We start from the raw sequence: 21,015 nt of genomic DNA on the forward strand, positions 1-21,015 counted from the left end.
TTAGCACCTGGGTCGACGCCCGTTTTAACCGAGTCAACGAGGTGTGCACCGCTGCTGCTTCGCATCCCATCGGGGTTCTCTGCAGGGAGATGGTCCATAGTTTTTTTCTTTTTCTATCCTATCCTTAAGCCCTGTTTGTTCCCTTACCCACTCTGCTCTCTTTTTGTTTCTTAAGCTTACACCTATCATTTTTCTTTCCATCACTCGCTGCGTCCTCCTTAATTTTAAGCTGAAACCTTTTTGTAGACCTCCTGGCTAGTTGGTACATACCTACGGAACAGAGCTCCGTACGTAAGTGCCGGCTAGATGCAGCTGTTATGTACTTTCCTCTTGAGGGTTAGTGGTAGATTATCAATAATGATTTGAGAATTCTTGCCTAATGTGATCGACCCCATCCCTATTCTTCGAGTCCTTTCACGCGGTTTGGCTCCGCGGTTACTACCTGTCCCACTACTACTTTACTACTTCCATTGTCTCTCCATCTATTGCAAATTGCTATTTTCTGCCGAGACTGTTGCACATTACTTTAGTTTTGTGCATACTTATTTTCAGACCTACTTTTCTGCTTTCCGTGTCCAGTTCTGTAATCATGAGCTGTAATTTGTCCCCTGAGTTACTCATCAAGGCAGTGTCATCAGCGAATTGCAGGTTACTAAGGCACTCTCCATTACCTCTTATTCCTAACTCTTCCCAGTCTAGGGTCCTGAATACCTCCTGTAAAAACGCGATGAATAGCATTGGAGAGATAGTGAATCCCTGCCTTATACTCTTCTTCGTTGGGATTCTTTCGCTTTCATTATGGAAAACTATGGCAGATATGGATCCTCTGCAGATTTCTTCCAATATGTTTTTGCAGGGTTCTTCGATGCCCTGATTCCGTAGTGCCTGTATCACTGCTGATGTCTTGATTGGGCCAAATGCCTTCTAGTAATCTATGAAGGCTATGGTTGGTTGTATTCCATGCGTTTCTCTATTACCTGATTGATAGTATGAATATGGGCTATTCTGGAGTAGCCTGTACGAAATCCAGCTTGGTCCTTTGGTTGATTGAGCACTAATGTCGCCTTAATTCTATTAGCTATTACTTTCGTAAATAGCTTGTAGAGAACAGACAGTAAGCTCATTGGCCTGCAATTTTTCAAGTCCTTGATGTCTCCTTTCTTATGGATTAAGATGATGGCGTTCTTCCAAGTCTCTGGTACATTTCCCGTCTATTCACACTTCGTATCTAAGGTGGCCAGTTTTTCTAACAAAATTGCTCCGCCATCTTTCAGGAGGTTCGTTGTTACCTTATCCTCACCAGTGGCTTTGCTTCTTTGCATTCTTTCTAGGGCTTTTCTTGCTTCCCCTGCCGTTACTGGTAGGGTGTCGAATTCGTCTGGGCTATTATTGCTTCTTAAGATATCATCCTGGTTGTTTTAGCTTCTGCACAGCTCTCGGTAGAATTCCTCTGCCACCACAACTATCCTATCCATATTGGTTATGACATTGCCTGCCTTGGCCCTTAATGCATACATATGATTTTCGCCTATGCATAAGTTTGCCTTTGCAGCTTTTAGGCCTCTGCCGCATTTTACAGCCTGCTTGATCCTCTCCATGTTATACCTTCTCATGTCGGCAACCTTACACCTGTTCCACGAGCCCTAATTTGTCAGTTGCATTTGATGCTTTCATGGTTTGTCATCTTCACATTACTCATAGCTTGCCTGGCCTTTCCTTAACTCTTTGAAACTCCATAATTCTGGCCTTGGAAGCCCGCACGGCTTAGTGCTCTAGATGAACCTGCTTCTCACGCATTTATTCTCATCTCAATTATTCCTGTTTTGCTCGATTTTGACATTATTGGCTTCCAAATGTCCGTAATATCCAAATTTTTCTGTTTTTGAGGAGAGAACTACTTTGACATTTCCTGTCAAATTACGAGTTCCACACTACTGTTTTGCGAACTAATTGGCTTCTTCTATGTGATTGTTAAGTTGATTGTATGCGCTGTGGGTGCTTTGAGTGTATGAAAAGTAAATGCAAAAGGTTTCTAACTGCTAAAGAATACACTGGCGATGTCATTAAGGCTGTATCATATTGTCACGTGCTTGCTCAAGAAAGACTATGGCAGTTGTGCATGTGCCATGAAGAACTATGAAATGGATGAAAAAGAAGAGCTCGCTTGTGCGTTCTATTGAAAAGACCGACCTGCTTCTGGTGTGTCGATCTCTGCGGCATGAACCAAGTCATGAAGAAAGAAGTCTATCTATTGCCTTGCATAGATGATTCACTCGATCGGCTGCGTCATGCACGCTATTTCTCTTCAATGGACTTCCGAAGCGGCTACTAGCAGATAGAAGTCGACGAGAAAGATCGTGAGAAAATGGCCTTTGTGACGCCTGATGGCCTTTACGAATTTAAGGTGCTTCTTTTTGGGTTGTGCTCAGCGCCAGCCACTTTTCAGCGTCTCATGGACACCGTACTACCAGGCCTGAAATGGCAAACATGCTTGGTCTATCTGGACGATGTTATTGTATTCTCAGCAACATTTGAGCCGTTTATTTACCGTCCTCCAAGCCATACGTTCGGCCGGCCTTACTTTAAAACCTAAAAAATGTAATTTTGGTTTCAACGAACTCGGCTTCCTAGGCCACGTCGTCAGTCACGAGGGTGTTCGACCTGACCCAGCCAAAATAGACGCCGTAGCGCAATTTCCTGCACCACGCGACAAAAAGGCCGCGAGACGCTTCTTAGGGTTGTGTGCCTATTACCAGCGATTTATCGAGGACTTTTCGTCTATTGCGGCGCCATTGATACGACTCACACGTGAAAACATCCCGTTCTTTTGGGGTGAACAAGAGCAAATGGCATTCAATGAACTACGACAACGCCTGCAAACACCTCCAGTCCTTGCGCACTTCAACCAGGAAGCCCCTACAGCGCTTCACACTGACGCCAGCCATGTAGGTCTGGGTGCCGTTCTGGTGCAGTGGCAAGACGGCTGTGAAAGAGTTATAGCCTACGCCAGCAGAGCTCTCTCTCTCTCTCGCACAGAGGAGAACTACTCGACTACCGAGAAGGGGTGTCTCGCCGTGGTGTGGGCGGTCATCAAATTTTGTCTATATTTGTACGGCCGCTCTTTCAAGGTTGTTAGCGACCATCACTCTTTGTGCTGGCTCACCAACCTTAACGATCCATCTGGCCGTTCGGCGCACTAGAGCCTAAGGCTTCAAGAGTTAGACATGACCATCATCTATAAATCTGGGAAGAGGCACACCGACGCCGACTGTCTCTCACGGTCGCCAGTGGAGACTGTCGCTCATGATGCTGAAAACATTGACGCGGCATTCTTGGGAATTGTCAACACGGCAACTATTGCACGAGAGCAACGCAGTGACCCCGAGCTGTTACCACTCATCGAATATTTAGAAGGACAACGTAAAGACGTGACGCGGTTATTTGCTAGAGGACTGCCATCTTTTTGCTTGCGAAACGATGTTCTCTATAAGAAAAACTTCTCACCAACCGGCAACTTGCACTTGCTCGTTGTGCCTGCCTCTCTTCGAAAAGAAATTATGGAAGCGTGTCATGATGAAGCTACTTCTGGTCATCTAGGCTACATCCGAACATTGTGCCGACTGCGATGCAAGTACTACTGGCCAAACTTACCTGCTGCTGTTAACCATCAGGTGCGAACTTGCACCGTTTGCCAAAGATGCAAAGTGCCTCCCAGCAAGCCAGCCGATCTTTTACATCCAGTCGAAGCACCAGAGAAGCCATTCACCTTGATTGGAATGGATTTCCTGGGTCCCTTTCCATCTTCCACAACAGGAAACAGACGGGTTATTGTGGCCAACGATTACCTCTCCCGTTATGCGGAGACTAAAGCTGTGCTGCGTGGCACAGCGGCAGAAGCCGCTCAGTTCTTCATTGAAAACATCGTCCTTCGGCATGGGTTCTCCGACATAAGTGATCACAGTCAGAGGACCTGCCTTCACCGCAGAGCTTTTGGAGTCAGTTCTCAGACTCAGCGGTACAACTCACCGGAGAACAACTGCATACCATCCGCAGACAAACGGACTGACGCGAGCGCCTCAATAGGATCCTCACAGACATGATCAGCATGTACATTGACACGAAACATAAAAACTTGGATCAAATATTGCTGTACGTGACCTTTACCTATAGTACCGCTTGACTAAACACACCGGAATGACACGGTTCAGTCTGATCTATAGTCGCGAAGTCATGACAACGTTGGACGCCATGTTGCCGCGTGAGTGCGACGACATCTATGTAGACGCCTAAGAATTCACTCAGCGCGCCAAGGAAGCCAGACAGCTCGCGCGTGTGCGCATCTGTTGTCAACAGCATCAAGATGCACAACAGTATGACCCCTGACACAAGTTCATTAGCTACACACCAGGCGACAAGGTCTGTGTCTGGATGCCGATACGTTCACGTGGACTCTCTGAAAAACTGCTAAAACGGTACTTTGGCCCATGCAGTGTCACGCGACGCTTGAACGGCGTGAACTACGAAGTTGTTCCCGACACTGACTGTAGTTCAAAGCGCCAAAAGCATTTATCTGAAGTCGTCCATGTCGTGCGTATGAAATCGTATTTATCGTGTTAATTAGGTCCCGGTTAACGTGTTGGCACAACCACTCCATACGCCTGGTAGAGCACCTAAGTTGCGCATCAAGATGATGCCTCTTTCGGAGGAAGGCAAATGTCACGTGCTTGCTTAAGAAAGACAATGGCAGTTGTGCATGTGCCATGAAGGACTATGAAATGGACGAAAAAGAATAGCTCGTTTACGCGTTCTATTAAAAAGACTGACCTGCTTCTGGTGTGTTGATTTCTCCGGCAAGACCTCTGTTTTGACATCGTGACAATATTTTGTTGGCGTTTTAGAGTAGTATTTAAAACTCTGGTAAATAGATATAGTAGTAGACTGTGGTCTTCAGTTGGGAGTCAAATATATGTAGTGGTATTACATCTACGGCTAGCCTAATAACGTAGAATACCGGATGAAAAAATTGGCAGATCCCACGTACAGTGGGAATTGATGACATGCAAAGCACTAATAAGAAATGTTGATATGTCACTTTAAAACCAGCACAGCGTTACGAGGTGGAAGTAAATGATGCCATATATGACTTTTGCACCACGATGATGGCAAAGTACTTTAAGTTACAAACTTGAAAAAATACAAAATAGAGCTGCAAAATTTGTCCTAAGCCGGTACTCAAGAAATGACAGTTGTACCAATATGAAAAATGAATTAGGGTGGGAATTACTCTCATCGCGTCGAAAGAAACTGCGGCTAAAGCTCCTGTACCAGATATTTCATGGTAAAGCCGGCATTCGAAAAGAAAAGTACCTTCACAGTCCTCATTATAGCTCTTCATGAAATGATCATTGTTTCAAGATTTTAGAGTACCGTACCAGATCTAATTTGTATGCTAATTCGTTTTTTGTTGGTTCCATTAGAGAATGGAATCGCTTATCAAATGAACAAGTGTGCTGTATTAATGAAGATGTGCTTTTCTCGACATTGTAACCCCCCTGCTGCAGCGCCTTCGGGCTAAGCAGGGTAATCATTGAATAAATAAAATAAAATAAATAATGAATGATTATCATGTTTGGTTATATCATTTACATTCATCATCTATTCAGGTCACGTGATACCAAATTTAGTATATTTGGAGCTATAGAAACGGCTGCGAGCACCCTTTGAGCGTGGTATGTTGTCATGTTCTTACATGACACGCGTGTCAGGATTATCCTGATTACACGCTGGGCACAGCGACGCTGCGTCAGCGAAACGTGAGCACTGTATAGTCTGACGCCAGCGTTCGTCAGCGTGGCCTGATGGCAACCAGCGCGAAATGCGACACGCCGCATTTCGCGCCGATGCGTTACCCAGACAACACTGCGTCTCCCTCTTTTCGAGGCGGAGGGACGCCGAACGCGCTGAAATGCTCATGCGTCAAAGAAACGCAGCGCGCCCTTGCGAGTATATAGCAGGACCGGTGCCTGGCGTGGCAACGCCGCCATGACGCGACAAAATTAACGCAGGCGAGCATGTGTGTCGCGTCACGACGAAATCTATTGGCAGCTTGATTGTGGCATGTAGTCATATTCTCATATGACACATGTTTGCATCAGTCACATACCTCCGTCATACATTGGCATCACGTAATACCAACTTAGGCATTTGTGAAGCTAGCGAAACGGCCACGAGCGCATCATCAGTGTAGCATGTAGTCATGTTGTTACACGACATGCATGTCATGATTATCATGTTTGGATGTGTCTTTTACCTATGTTTTCCGTTCGCGTCACATAGTACCGAGTTTGGTACATGTGAGGCTAGTGAAACAGCCTCAAGGGCATCATCAGCGTAGCATGTAGTCATGTTGTTACATGACACGGATCTCATGTTTATCATGTTTGCACCAGTTTCATAGCTACATCATCCATTCACGTCTCGTAATAACAAATTTGGTACAAGTAAAGCTAGCGAAACGGCCGCCAGCGCATCATGAGCGTGGCATGTAGTCATGTTCTTACATGACACGCATCTCATGATTATCGTGTTTTCACCAGTCACATACCTTCGTCATCCATTCACGTACTGTAATACCAAATATGGTGCATGTCACGCTAGCGAAATGGCCGCGAGTGCATCATGAGTGTGGCATGTAGTCATGTTGTTAAATGACACACATGTCGTGATTTTCATGTTAGGGTTTGTCGCTTGTGTTCGCCATGCAATCATGACATACTATGCCAGTTTGGCAACATGCCATGTGAACGAAAGCACGACAAGAGCTGCAGGATCATGAAATGTAAACCATGACATTCATAACATACATGTCATGATTTTCATGTTATGACTACTCAAATATTTTCTTCATACAGTCATGTTATGCCATACCAAGTTTGGAAAGTTTAGAAAATTGAAATTGCTTCAGCCACAGTTCAAATAGAGCCCGACGTTTCGAGACCGACTCGGTCCCTTCCTCAGGGGGTGACTGTCTTGGTCATGGACCAAGACAGTCACCCCCTGAGGAAGGGACCGAGTCGGTCTCGAAACGTCGTGCTATATTTGAACTGTGGCTGAAGCAATTTCAATTTTCTAAACTTTTCTACCCAGCCAGACAGATTGCTGTCAAAATGTTTACGTTTAAGTCATACCAAGTTTGGTATCGATATCAATATGGAAATGGCCAGGAGAGCTAAATGTAGTAGGCGGCTAGATGGATGAATGGATGGACATTCTATGATATATTATATGATATTCTCGTATGATATTTCTGTGGCTGCACAGAAATATCATACGAGCTGGATGGTTATTTGGCGTGGACGTGTGGGTGTGGGCGTCAAAATGCGTGCCGCTGTTCTGGATTGTAAATTTTGTTGTGGCCTAGCAACGAATGTTGTATTTGTATTGCATTCCGACGGAAGGGCTGAAAACTAAGCAGGGAGAGATGGGAGGGGCAAAAAAAGACGTCACAGGCGCCTCATAGCTTTTTTCAGGGTGATCGGTGCGCGACTTTTTCAGGGTGATCGCGCGCACACGCGTGGACAAGTCGCAGCCTCCCATGGCGGTATTTGTAACGACCGAGGGCACCATTTTCAAATCAGCCAATGGCTGATAGATGGGCTTCCCACGAGTGATTTCTGAGCACCTTCTGTGATTTGTCGAGAAAAGGGAAAGCAATTTTTAGCTGCATTTGATAATTTATTATGAATTCCAGGCCGCGTGCTGCGCTACAATGTTTGGCTCGCATGTTGTCGGGAGCTTCTACTACCATGTGCAAAGTTTTGGCTACGTTTATTTCCATTCCCCACTCTTGATACTATCTTGAAATGTTTGTAAGTGCACATAAGGTGGACGCAAAAACTTTGAGCCTGCATTGATAAACCCTTTGTAGAATATAGTGCGTTCTTCCAAACTCTTTCCACCCCTGACGTGATAGAACAATCAAAGTAGTTGTTTGATCTTTACAAGCTTTGATCTATGCAAGTCAGAATCTAGGCTGCCCACTGTAATTGGCTAAAGTTTCAGGACACTTTTATTGTTGTTTTTGATATTAATTGTCAGTTCTGTTGATTTGCCAGTTTAAGATGGGAAGGTTTGGTGGTTGCTAGTAGAATGGGTATATGTCTATCCAAATTTAAAGCTAAACTGTAGAAGCTGACTCATATCATGATCTTATACTTGAGAAGCTTGAGATTAAAGAAAAAGCAAATATAATTGTTCATACTTTATGTTTCGTGATAGAGTAACTTTCTGGCTACTGTGGTATCACGCTACAGACAAAGCACAGTGTGCGATTGTACTGCAAAACTTTCCATTTCTACATTTCTCTATTTAAGTCTGTGCAACTTCGGGGTTGTCTTTTAACATGCTCTACAACAATTTTTTTATAATAAAGGGAAGACAAGAGAAAATAGTACGACAAATGTTTCAAGGCTTGTTCCGCTTGTGAATTTTCTTTCTTTTCTTTTGCAGGTGTGGGATTCCAAGTTGGCCAACAAACATCTGTGAGATATTTAGTCCTTCAAGTGCATTATGACAGCCCAATGCCAGGTGAGCCCTAACTGTTATGTGCCTGTATTTACAATTATTACCCACAGGTCCTTGTTTGCACTTTATTGTGATCCTTCAGCAGTATTTGCCTAAATGTATTGGAAAGAAAATGTCACAAGCTCGCCTCATGCCCAAGTGTAGAAAAGTAACCTGCTCTCACCCATGCCTTACAATTTCTAAATGAATATAGATGTCACTACAACTGGAATTTGATACCAGTAAAATAGTTAATAGATTGATGGAGTTTTATTTCTCATAAAAGGAAAGGGGCGAGGTAAGGAGGCTTTTAAAGGTGTTGCGCTAGAGGGCTTCATTTTGACCATTATTGAACAAGTGCTTAGTTTGAAGAATACCAACCTAATCAGAATGCAGGCATTTCTAGCAAGAATTTGAAAAAAAAAAAGCACTTTTTATGTTCATGAAGCCAAGGATTGTGTATTGTATTCCTTGCCTTCATGTTATGTGTGCATATACATTATATAAATATGAAAATGTGCTGCGTACCATATGCAGATGGGGAGTCTGATACGACAGGGCTGGAGCTGCTAATTGACCTGCAGCCGTGAGTTCATTTCATTCTTGCTGTAACTACCTTGCTGCTCTCCTGCTACAATCGTAATGTATAGTTGTAATAGGTTGAGCTCAATCTAAAAACTGTATTTTTTTTTTCCTTTCGGTAGTTCTGCTGTCAATTTTAAGCCATGACAGTAATCTTCAGACAGTTGAAAGCCCCGTTGCGGTGGTCTAGTGGCTAAGGTACTCGGCTGCTGACCCGCAGGTCGCGGGTTCAAATCCCGGCTGCGGCGGCTGCATTTCCGATGGAGGCGGAAATGTCGTAGGCCCGTGTGCTCAGATTTGGGTGCACCCTAAAGAACCCCAGGTGGTCGACATTTCGGAGCCCTCCACTACGGCGTCTCTCATAATCATATGGTGGTTTTGGGACGTTAAACCCTACAAGTCAATCAATCAGACAGTTGAAAAACATTGGAAACTTTGTGTTCCAAACAACCAAGATTGTTGAACATCAAAAAATCATTCACATATCCTACTATCCTTGTTGCCACTGCTGCCAAATATTCATTATTTCGTCAATCCTGTCTAGAAAAAAATGCTGCTAAGGGGAAGGGCAACATTAGAGCCAAGACAGATGCTTGGGCTAGTTGGTGACTGGGAATCAACATATTTGCACAATGCAAGACAACGAGTAGTTACGACGTAACAACAGAAGAAGAGACAAGGACAGAAAAAGCGCTGACTTCAACTGAAATTTTATTAGTGACAACGTTGGAAATATATATACTCGTGATAGAACATCACCGTGCATCTGCTGTAATGCAATAGGTTGCGCGAATGCGCGGTGATGTTCTGTCACGAGTATGCATTTCCAACGTTGTCGCTAATAAAATTTCAGTTGAAGTCAGCGCTTTTTCTGTCCTTGTCTCTTCTTCTGTAGTTATGTTGTAACTACTCGTTGTCTTGTGCTGTGCAAATATGTTGATTAGAGCCCATATTCCTGTTTTTTGTAAGTAAATTTACTATTCCTTGAAGATTGATTGTAAGTAAATGGACATACTTCCAAAAAAGTGTTAACTGACAAATTACAGGAGTGACAGAACTTGGTCTTATAATTTTTTTCAGTTGTGCATAATCGAACACCTTTAAAAATATCATGAAAACACGTTGAATAGTACAGATATTTTACAGCTATATTGAAGAAATGGGCGTGCATCTGGGTTAGACAGTTTTAAAGGGCCCCTCACCTGGCCCCATAATGAATTCTAGTTAGACGCTGGCAGTTGTGTGTGAAGAAGAGCTTATGCCACAAGAATTTTTTCATTCGGCTCATTACAACCTGAGAAAACCGCTGTTTCGAAGCTGCGCAAAACCAGATGCGAGGAGGCTAGCTCGAATAACTTGCCGCTCGCCCCACGTACCGTTTTACTTGATTCTACCGCACCCTCAATTGTAACACGCGCCCGGTTTCCACGACGAAAAAAAAAAAAAAAACTAAGACATCGAATGCAACGTGCACCCATTTTTCTCGTTGGCCCGCACGATCACACCACTCGGGAAAACGACCCCTTTCGAGAGCGTCTTCCGTTCAAATATGAGGTACGCAGAAAGCTTGTGCCTATCTGACGTGCAACGGAGCATTGCTGTCACTCTAGTTTTACCGTGGCCCGATGTCAGCACGCGAACTTGCTTCGCCCCCTTCTTTTCGACGGTTGTGGTGCTAGGCATGTCCAAGTTAAAAGGCGTCTGATCGGCATTCCCGATTTGCCCAAGCAGATAGCCGTTGTTGTGCCGCAAGTTTTGGACGAACCTCTGAAGACTGTGAAGCTTTTCTTCGTACTCTTCCGGCAACTTCCGGCATATGCCCGTTCGCTTTCGGAGGGAAAAGCCTTTCCTCTTCGTAAAGTTAGTTAGCCAGCACCTGCTCGCTTTAAACTGGCTCCGCATTAGCCCTTTTTCTAAGGCTAACTGCATAGCCTGCACTTGGAGCAGTTCTGTCGTCACGGGCCGCTGTGCCGCTCACTGCTTAATCACATACTCGCCGAGCAGCTCTTCAATTTGTGGAAACCGACCCTGCTGTGGTCTACTGAAGCCTTTGCGGGAATCTTTGCTGTCGACAATATTCTGCTTTTGTTTCTGCCAGTCCCGCATGCACGTTTCGGGAACTCCGAACGACCGCGATGCGGCCCCATTTCCGTCCGTTTCGGCACACGCGATGACTTTTCTTTTAAAAGCGGCATTGTGGTGCACTCATCAAGTTTTTGGAGTTGGCCCTACCATGCCATCGACGCTAATGCACTACAAGATGACGAACTCCTCAGCACACGTACGAAGTGGCGCACATGGGAAACACATAGGCAGAAATGGCCGACGCGCCATGCCGATGCACGTTGGGGGCGGCCATTTTGGAAGTGCCGATGGCAATAGAATGACCGTATTCATTTTTTTTTCGTACTCGATTCTAACGCGCATGCGATTTATGAACTCGCTTAACCGGAAAAAAGGTGTGCGTTAGATTCGAGTAATTACGGTAGCCTTCGCAAGCCAAATCTTTTCCCTATCTTCTCCGGCATTGGAGCAAACGGTCACGTGCGCATGACGTCCCTGAGCAAGCCAAATCGCCAAGGTTGCGAGTGGCGTTGTTTTGTTGACCAGCGTTATTTTGTGGTCTTCTGCCTGTTTCTGTGGGGTGGATGGAAACGCTGGCTGAAATGCAGTAGAATATAGTTGAACCCCTTTATAAGAGGCATGCTTAATTCTTGTCCTTTACCGTCGAACACAGTTATATTCAACTCATATATCGAATTTTCGGGTATATCCAACTCGCAAGTTATATACTTGAAATTCCTTTGTAAAAGTATAGAAATTCGCACGTTTATTTGGAATGATACTTTTACCCGCCTTCGGATATATCCAACGCCGCACGAGCTGGAAGGTGCGCTTCAACACTCGCCCCCCCCCCCCCCCCCTGCATGATCTCGTACAAGGCACGCTTTGGCACTTGCAGCAGCGACCTCTGCCAAAACCCCAAACGCTCTAAAGAAAATAAGGGCGAGAGGGCTCGGACGACACAATCTCCAACTTGCGGAAGGGCTTTTTTTTACTTTTATCTTTCTCTCTTTCATGCTTTCTCCGCATACCTGTCAGTTTGAAGAGCAAAAACGAAGGAGCGTCCTCCTCCTCCTTTCGCCTTTTTTTATTTTATTTATTTTGCTGTTTTGCGAGTGTTGATCAGCTAACCACACACAGCTCACGCCTTTTGCTTTTGCCCTCGCAGGTGGCCATCGGCTCGCAAGCGCTTTGTTGCTTCCGCTGTCGCGACGCCAACGTACCACTGCATGTGCAGCATTCTTATTTCGCATGCGTGGTGTGCAAAGTCGCTGTGAACTCTTTGAATTGTCGACTTCTCAAGTAGCTATGGCCAGCGTCAAGAAGCACAAAACCCTTGATATTGCGGCGAAGTTGAAGGCTATTCAGCGTGTTGAGGCAGGCGAGAAATGTCCGACCGTCGTGGACAACGTCGGGATGCCACGGAGCACTGGAGTACCTTGTTCAAAAACAAGGCAGATATCAAGACAAATGCAGCCGAGCAGCAAACGTCTGGAGCCTGTCATGTGTGCACTTCTCTCCACGGGAATGTAGAAAAGGCACTTTATGCCTGGTTCTGAGAAGTGTGCGCGAAGAACATTCCGATAGATGGCCCGATGCTGATTGCCATGGCCAAATGGTTTGCCGCTGCACTCGGTGAAACAACTTTGCCGAAAAGCGAATGGCTTCACCGATTTAAGCAGCGCAACAACATTGTGGGCAAAACCAATTCTGGCGAAAGCGAAGCTGTCAGCAGCTAAGACATCCAGCAGTGGCTAACGTGGTTGCTTGGGCGAGTTGGTATGACATGATTCACTTAAAAAACAGCGCCAATAACAAGGGACAAGAGAAAGAAGGAGACAGACAGCGGCACTGACTTACAACAAGAATTTATTTGCCAGAACCGCACAATATATACTTGGGCAGCATCTGACAAAAAAGAGAAATACAAAACAAACAAAACAGAATCCACCTAACAACCACGTGGTCATCTACACAATGCACCATGAACAACACTTGTGCTAACGTTCCGAAGGAAATCTATTTCTTTTAGTGATAGCCCAATCGAAGGCCTGCTGACACATGCACTGCCCAGCCTTTCTATTTCTGAAGCCTCGTAAATTTCACGTATCCTCTGGTCCCGAAGACGCCTAATGACAGTACAAAGCTGAAAATCAGGGACACAACCGCAGTCCCGGCAATGAATGCCGAGATGGCCCGAAACTGTAGAGGAGACGTTGTAAGCGTGCTCTTTCAGCCGCTCATTTAAACACCTGCCTGTTTGGCCGATGTACCACTTTCCGCAGGACAGGGGTAGAGAGTACACCACCCCTTCAATGCATGGAACGTACTTCTTCCGATGCTTGATATTGCAGCCTCGCTCACCCCTTGAACCAGGATTCACGGCCCTGCACAACCTAGCCAGTGTTTCTGGGGCAGAAAAAACCAGGTCAACGTCGCACCTGCTGGCCACTTTTTTGAGATTGTGGGTGACGCCGTGGATATAGGGAATAACGACGAAGTTTCGTTTCTCCCGTCCCTTATCCTTTGTACGTGTTTTGTTTGTTTTGTATTTCTCTTTTTTGTCAGATGCTGCCCAAGTATATATTGTGCGGTTCTGGCAAATAAATTCTTGTTGTAAGTCAGTGCCGCTGTCTGTCTCCTTCTTTCTCTTGTCCCTTGTTATTGGCGCTGTTTTTTAAGTGAATCATCCAGCAGTGGCTGAAGAAGAGTGGCTGGACATCTCCGCAAAGTTTTTCTCCAGCGGAGATCTTCAGTGCCTTGCGAGACATGAAGACGGACACAGTGGTCAACTACTTCCGCAAGGTAGGCTTCGAGATAACAGAACTTGCGGAAACCAGTGAAAATGACGACAACGAGCGCATAAAGGAAGCGTTTCGTGAGTTGTCGTCCCGCTTCCCGAAAGCAATTTCACACGAAGCGTCTGCTGACGACTTCGGGGAAGTGGACTGCAATGTCCGGGCTGACAGCTCATGTGGCAAGAATGGCTTTTTAACATGTGGCTTTTTAACATGTGGCTTTATAACATGTGGCTTTTTAACATGGCTATGATTGGTGCATACCTGTTAACTCTCCTGATTTTCCCGTAAAATGTACGAATTTCGACTGCACTTATGATTTTACGAATATTGCCTGAAATTTTACGAAACATATTTCATTTCTGATAAAAGAAAGAAAGCATGGCCTCTACAAGTTGCCTCGGCGCATTGCCGTAGCTAGTCACGGAAGCGACAAAAACGCCGCTGTGCTATATTCCGCCACCAGGATAGAAGAATATGTATTGGTGTTACCATCATCAGATACCTGCCAAGTCTCCCGCATTGTCCGCCTGGTTTTCACCGTTTCTCCCATTTTTACCATTGCCATGAAATTCTCTCGGAAATCAAAATTTGTGTGCGAGATGTGGCTGCATTGACGAAACTTCAGGTCAGACCGTTTCAGGCTTTTTTGCGAGCCCACCGCATTTTATTATAAACGCATTTTAGAGGTGTTCATATAAACGCACAGTAGAGTCTTAGTGATGCGAAACGGCGGCAGATACGAATCCGGGAAATTTCCAGCCACATTAACGTGTCCATTGGTCCCAAATTTGAATGTTCCGGACACTTTTCCTGATCGCGGCATGTGATATGAACTTCAGTAGCGAAACCGTCGAACGAAGACTGATCAAGAACATCGTGCTGGAAGCTTTGGATGTACGCGTGCGACCAGCTGACGCACTGTTTTCTACAGTGCGTTTAGTGTCGTTACCTAAACCACTGTAGACGAAACTGCAGTCATTCAACGCAATGATGTATGGCGACGACGTTACCAATAGAACTCCGAAAATGTGCGCGCGGCCAGCGCTCGAACAGTCAAAGCAACGCTGTTTTCAGCAAACTTTGCGGACAAAACCACGGCAGTTGCGATCATAGATAGCATAAAGCAATTTAGTTTTGAAGGTACCTGAATTGAAAACAAAACTATCGTTTGCTGCAACTGCCATGCACGAAACCGCGATTGCGGCGATGCGATAGCAATTTATGAGCTCTGAGGGCACGTGGCTAACGCAGTGGTAGATAAAAGGCAGTATGTAAGAAAGCCTAGAAGTGTCTTGGCATTCCTGTCCAAAGAATCTAGTGGCAAGCAAAGCCAAAGCTTTGATCGGTGCTTTCGCGGCAGCCGGCTGTGCCGTCCCGTCCATTCACGTGTGAAGACAGGCGAGTTGTTTTGACGGAAATCAATTTTTTTGCTAGTTGTTTTGATGACGCCAAATTTCGGGAGGATTTGCGCTCCCCCTTTGAGACTCTCACCTTAGTAAGAAACCCTACCCTCGTGTGTGATCACAACGCCGATGTTTGCGCTTGCGTATGAGACCTCCCCTCTCCTTTGTTTTTCGCGATGTTTTATTTTGTTCTTTATTTTTGTGCAAAAAATGGGGGAAAATAATTCAGGAAATAAACCCCGCCCCCCTTCCTCGCTCAGGGGTTTTAATAATGTCTTTCTTGCTAGGTTGGCAGGTATGGTCCAGCCAAAAAAACTTGAAAATATTGTCACAGGGTTGTGTCGTGGACCAAGGGAGCGTACTCGACGTTCAGATGAAAACTTTATTCGACCAAACTTGTGGCCAGGAACTGAAGGTCAGATTACAGCAACGCACGGACACTGGTAGCGGCGAACAGAGCGACGGCTCGCGGTCAACTGACAAGTGGCGAAGCGAGGTGGTATTTATACATGTGTCATTGAATATTCCAGCTTGGTCTTCGCGCAAGCTCTGGAATAATCTCAAGTGGGAGATGATTTAGACTCCAACCAAAAGTTCTGAAGAAACCCGACGTTTCGAAACCGACTTGGTTCCTTTCTCAGGGGTGACTACGGAGACTACGTAGCAGCGGCGTCTTCAAAGCACTCGCGAGGTGGATAATGACCCCCCCTCTTTCTCGTTTTGCCGTGGAGCGCAGTCCATGTGTATACACTGGAGTAAAGGTTCCGAGAAAGTGGTTGATGTTATGGGCTGTCCTCTGTATGTGCCACGACTCGAGTAACAACCTTCTCCTCCAGTTCGGCTCGCTTTCAAGGATGGCCGTTACTTAGAAATTCAGCCGGTGATCCGGATAATAAGTTCTTAGCTCTCTCGAGAGCTAGGAACTTATGCTTCAATGACACAGAGCAAAAGAAAGAAGAGGCTCGCGTAATTGCGGACCTCAGAAAAAACGAATACTCAAAAAACTTCATTCGAGTCGCCACCTGCCGCGCAGAGCAACAGAGGATGCGAAAACACCAATCAACCTTAATTGGCAGCCCCCCAAAACGCGCACTTGTTCCATACGTTCTGTGAACTAGCGAGATGTTGGCGTGAATCTTCAAGAAGGAAGGGGTTCGCATCGCGCACGTGCCTTCGTGTACGCTGGGCCGCTTCCTCCCCCACCGGAAAAACCGGCCAATAATGGACAGGACCCCCGGTGTCGTTTATGAAATTCTGTGCGCCGAGGGCCCCTCTTCGTATATCGGTGAGATGAAAAACCTACTGGAACGACTGAAGCAACACACCACCGATGTGCGGAAGTTCTACTAAGAGCGCAGCGCAGTCACCGAACATGCTGAGACGTTGGATCACTGGATAAATTTCGAAGCGACAGCAGTCCTTGAAAGCGACCCGTACTGGAGGAGAAGGTTGTTACTCGAGTCATGGCACATAGAAAGGGTAACCCATAACATCAACCACTTTCTCGGAACCCTTACCCCAGTGTATACGCATGGGCTGCATTTCACGGCAAAACGAGAGAGAGGTGGGTCATTATCCACCTCGAGAATGCTTTGAAGAGGCCGCTGCTACGTAGTCTCCGCAGTCACCCCTGATGAAGGAACGAAGTCGGTTTCAAAATGTCGGGTTTCTTCAAATCTTTTGGTTGGAGTCTAAATCATCTCCCATCAACCCAACCAGACGGACTTCTGTCGAATGTTTGTTACATTCAAATAATCTCAAGTGTTCGCGTTGTTAGGCCGATGGCCCTTATCTGGTGCATGCACGGTGGAAGCAGGGCGAGGAAAGCCCATGTGCATTGCACATGCGTGAGATGAGTGTTAGCATCCAAAATAGCCACAGGGGGCGGAAAAGTGCGGGCAGATTAGAGGGGGTGCGGGATGAGCTTGTTTTTTTTTTTTTTTTGCCCTGTAGCACGCACAAAGGGGTTTCCTTTGTGCGTGCTACAGAGGCGAGGCCTCGCCAGTTTTGCGGGCGTAGGCTATAAGGATAGTCAATGGCCCGTATTCTACGGGGAGTTGCGTGTGAGTTTTATTTCTTGCTGTTATGTTCTGTGCTGGTTTTCCTGCCATTCTGTTGTTGCATATGTTCGATTCACCGCCAGTCTGCGCCAATTGTTCTCTCCGGGTTTTTCGTACTCCTGCGTGCTGTGTTGAGCCGGTCAAGAAGGCTGTTCGTGATTATTTTAAGTCCTGCATTGAAGGTGCTTCTTGTTTTCAGCATTGCTGGCTCGACCCTGTGAATTTTAGCTCACTGACTCCCTGAGCAAGGTGGGGCCTTCAGCGTCTAGTGGGAAATCTTAACTGAACGATCTCCTAGGATCGCGAACGTTCTCGAACAATAATGCGCAGTGCTCCTGACCAAGACTATGTGGGCAAAAACCAAATCAAACAAAAGTGAAAATAAACGTGCGTGGCATTGCCCCCATCTGAACAAACATCGTCCCGATGCTTAAAACAGAACATGGGGAAAATATATGAACAGTAATAATAACAACAATAAAGAAAGTGCAAAATAAAAAAATTACATGCAATAAAGCACATTGAGAGAACAAATAATACAGTCCTTATGTTCGTTAATGCAGATTAAATGGTTTGAGGCGCACGACATGAATGGCTTCAGGTCGTGCACAGCGTCTTTGCGAGTTTGTGACGCCGTCGAGAACAATCTCGTAGTTGAGCAGGCTGAGATGTCGAACTATCCTGTACGGTCCAAAGTACCATCGAAGTTTTTCACTCAGTCCACGTTGGCATATGGGCATCCACATGAAAACACGGTCACTGGGTTGGTATTCTGCGAAGTGTCGCCGAAGATTGTAACAGTAACTGTCAATCATCTGTTGGTTTTTGACGGGGAGTTGAGAGAGTTTTCGAGCTTCTTCGGCATGAAGAAGGTGGACAGTCATGTCGAAATTTTTTAGGGGTGAAGCTTCTTAAGGCATGGGTCTGTACATCCTACGATTTATAAAGTAGTAGGAAGTAGCCACCGGTGCCACATACTATAGCGGGTATGTGCCACAGGGGATGCGAGATGTGAGATGGGGGTACTTGGAGTATTCACTAGATCGACGCATGGACGGACGAACAGACAGATTAGCTGACGGGTGGGTGGACAAATGGACGCTCGAACGGACGGATGGATGGACGAACGCACAGACAGACGGATGGGCACATGGACAGATGCACAGATGGACGCACGAACAGATGAAAGCAAGAACGAATGGATGGACAAAAGCATGAACAGGTTGACGGATGCTTTGTTCCACTCATCATCGTTCATTCCGTGGTATGCTGTGGTTTTTCGTACGTGACGTTGGGCAGCATAGCGTCGAGCATCATGGATGGTTTCGTCTGTTGACCAACTTGTATGGCGACATCTGTGTCGTCTTCTCCGCTGCCCTGTTGTATGCGAAGGTCACATACGGAAGGACGGCAGCTTACATCTTGTGTTCGACGTTGACGTACATGGGTAGCATGTCAGTTCTTGTTTAGCCACTCGGTGAGGCCATTGGTCAGTGGGCGGTATGCTGTCGTTCGACGATGGCTTGTCTGGCTGTGTGCCAAGATCGCCTGAGTTAATTCCGCAGTGAAGGCCGTACTTCTGTAAGTAATGACGACCCCTGGGGCACCATTACCTGGATGATGTTCTCGACAAACAACTTTGCTACCTCAGTGACATTGCATTTGGGCAGAGACCTTGTCTCGGCCTAGCAGATGAAGTAGTCAGTAGCTGCGATGATTCATTTGTTTCGGAAATTCGACATTGGGAATGGTCCCTATAGGTCCATGTTGATTTGCTGGAACTGTTGGCGAGGTGGCTAGATGGGCTGCAGAAGTTTAGCTGTCTTGGTTGGCGGTGTCTTCCATCCCTGACAGTCTCGGCAAGTTTTTACGTAGTGTGTAGCGTCGCAGTGAGGCGAGGCCAGTAATACCTTTCTTGTATCCTCTCTAGCCTGCAGTAAAATCCAAGGTGTCCAGCCGTCGAGTCGTCATGCAGAGTATACAAAACTTCTGAACGTGATGCCGAAGCTACTACGATGGGGCAGTTAGCCTGATGCGGCGAGAAGTTTTTCTTTATGAGGGCGCCCGTTACGCAAGAAAAACGACGCCAGTCCTCGCTTGAATACCTTTGGAAACAAGGCAGCCTTGCCCTCGAGATATTTCACGAGGCCCTTGATTTAAGGGTCAGCTCACGGTCGTTCTGCAAAGTCATCGATGCTTAAGGTTCCCAAGAAGCAGCCGCAGTCCTTGTCCTGCGGCGGTGGGTCAACGGGGGCGCAGGACAGTTAGTCGGTGCAAAAATGGTTTTGCCTGGGCTTGTAAACGACATTGATGTCCAATTTCTTGATGTCCAATTTCTGAAGTCGCAGACTTGACCATGCGAGGCAACCTGAAGAGTCCTTCAAGTTAGCTAGCCAACAGAGGGCAGGGTGGTCGCTCACAGCTTTGAAAGGCCTGCTGTAGAGGTAAGGGCGAATTTCGAGGTAGCCCAGATAATGGCAAAACACTCCTGTTCTGTTGTGCAATTGTTGACTTCCGTCTTAGATAGCGACTAGCTCGCATAACTGATGACCCTTTCAAGTCCGTCAGTCTTCTGCACCAGGACGGCTTCGAGCCCTACACTGCTTGCGTCGGTGTGGATTTCCGTGTCGGCATTCGAAATGGGCAAGTATTTGTGGTGTCTGCAGGCGTCGTTTTAGTTCTTGAAATGCTTGCTCTTGCGGGGTTTCCCACTTGAACTTCACGTCGGTCTTTTTCAGGTTATTGAGTGGCTCATTGATACGGGCAATATTTTTGACAAAATGCCTGTAATATGCGCATAGGCCGAAAAATAGATGCATGGCCTTCTTGTCCGAGGGTGCCGGGAATAAAGCGATGTCGGTTGCTTTGTGCTGGTCGGGGCGCACTCCGGGCCTGCTTATCACGTGTCCTAAGAACAAGAGTTCTTCGTACGCAAAACGGCACTTTTCTGGCTTTCGCACTTTTCTGAGTTCAAAGGTCTTGGTTGTTTGAAGCACAGCTTCAAGGTTCTGGAGATGCTCATTGACGTTTTAGGAAAACATGATGACATCGTCCAAGTACACGAGGCAAGTCTGCCTCTTCAATACAGCCAGCACTGTGTCCATAACACTCTGAAATTTCGCAGGTGCCCAGCAATGACCAAAGGGCATGACCTTGAACTCCATAAGAGGCCATCTGGTGTAATGAAGGCAGTCATTTCTTGGTCTCATTCCTCCTTTTCGATTTGCCAGTACCCTGTCTTGAGGTACATCTATGTGAGAAGAGATCCTTGAATTGAAGGAGGGTGAAGGGTGAGGTTAAGATACGCAGTAACTGTCTCTCAGGCGAGGATACCACAACCACTAAACTTGAGGGAGAAGGGGGAAAAGGTAGAGGAAGAATTAGAGGGGATGAGAGTGTGTCAAGGGCGTCGTCTATTCGGTGGAGAGGGTATACATCCTTCTTCATGATCTTGTTGACGTGCTGATAATCAATGCAAAAGTGTAATATTCCATCCTTTTTTTTTCCTAACACCAGCGACGCCCATGGACTCAGTAATGGCTG

General features: G+C 46.2%; 1 protein-coding gene across 4 annotated transcripts in view; it reads left to right on the forward strand.

Annotated features, from left to right (window-relative positions):
• LOC119159463 (peptidyl-glycine alpha-amidating monooxygenase B) overlaps positions 1–21,015 on the forward strand; it is a 182,343-nt gene that overhangs the window by 42,966 nt on the left and 118,362 nt on the right. For all 4 annotated transcript variants that reach the window (XR_005108088.2, XM_037412226.2, XM_075865543.1 and 1 more), the window contains exons 6-7: positions 8,509–8,586; positions 9,100–9,148. Coding sequence is in view for 3 of the 4 variants with exons in the window: in XM_037412226.2 (XP_037268123.1) it covers positions 8,509–8,586; positions 9,100–9,148 (127 nt within the window). In the remaining variant the exon portion in view is untranslated. The remainder of the gene's footprint in view (positions 1–8,508; positions 8,587–9,099; positions 9,149–21,015) is intronic.

The sequence above is a fragment of the Rhipicephalus microplus genome, chromosome 1 (assembly GCF_043290135.1).
Source record: "Rhipicephalus microplus isolate Deutch F79 chromosome 1, USDA_Rmic, whole genome shotgun sequence".
Lineage (NCBI taxonomy): Eukaryota > Metazoa > Arthropoda > Arachnida > Ixodida > Ixodidae > Rhipicephalus > Rhipicephalus microplus.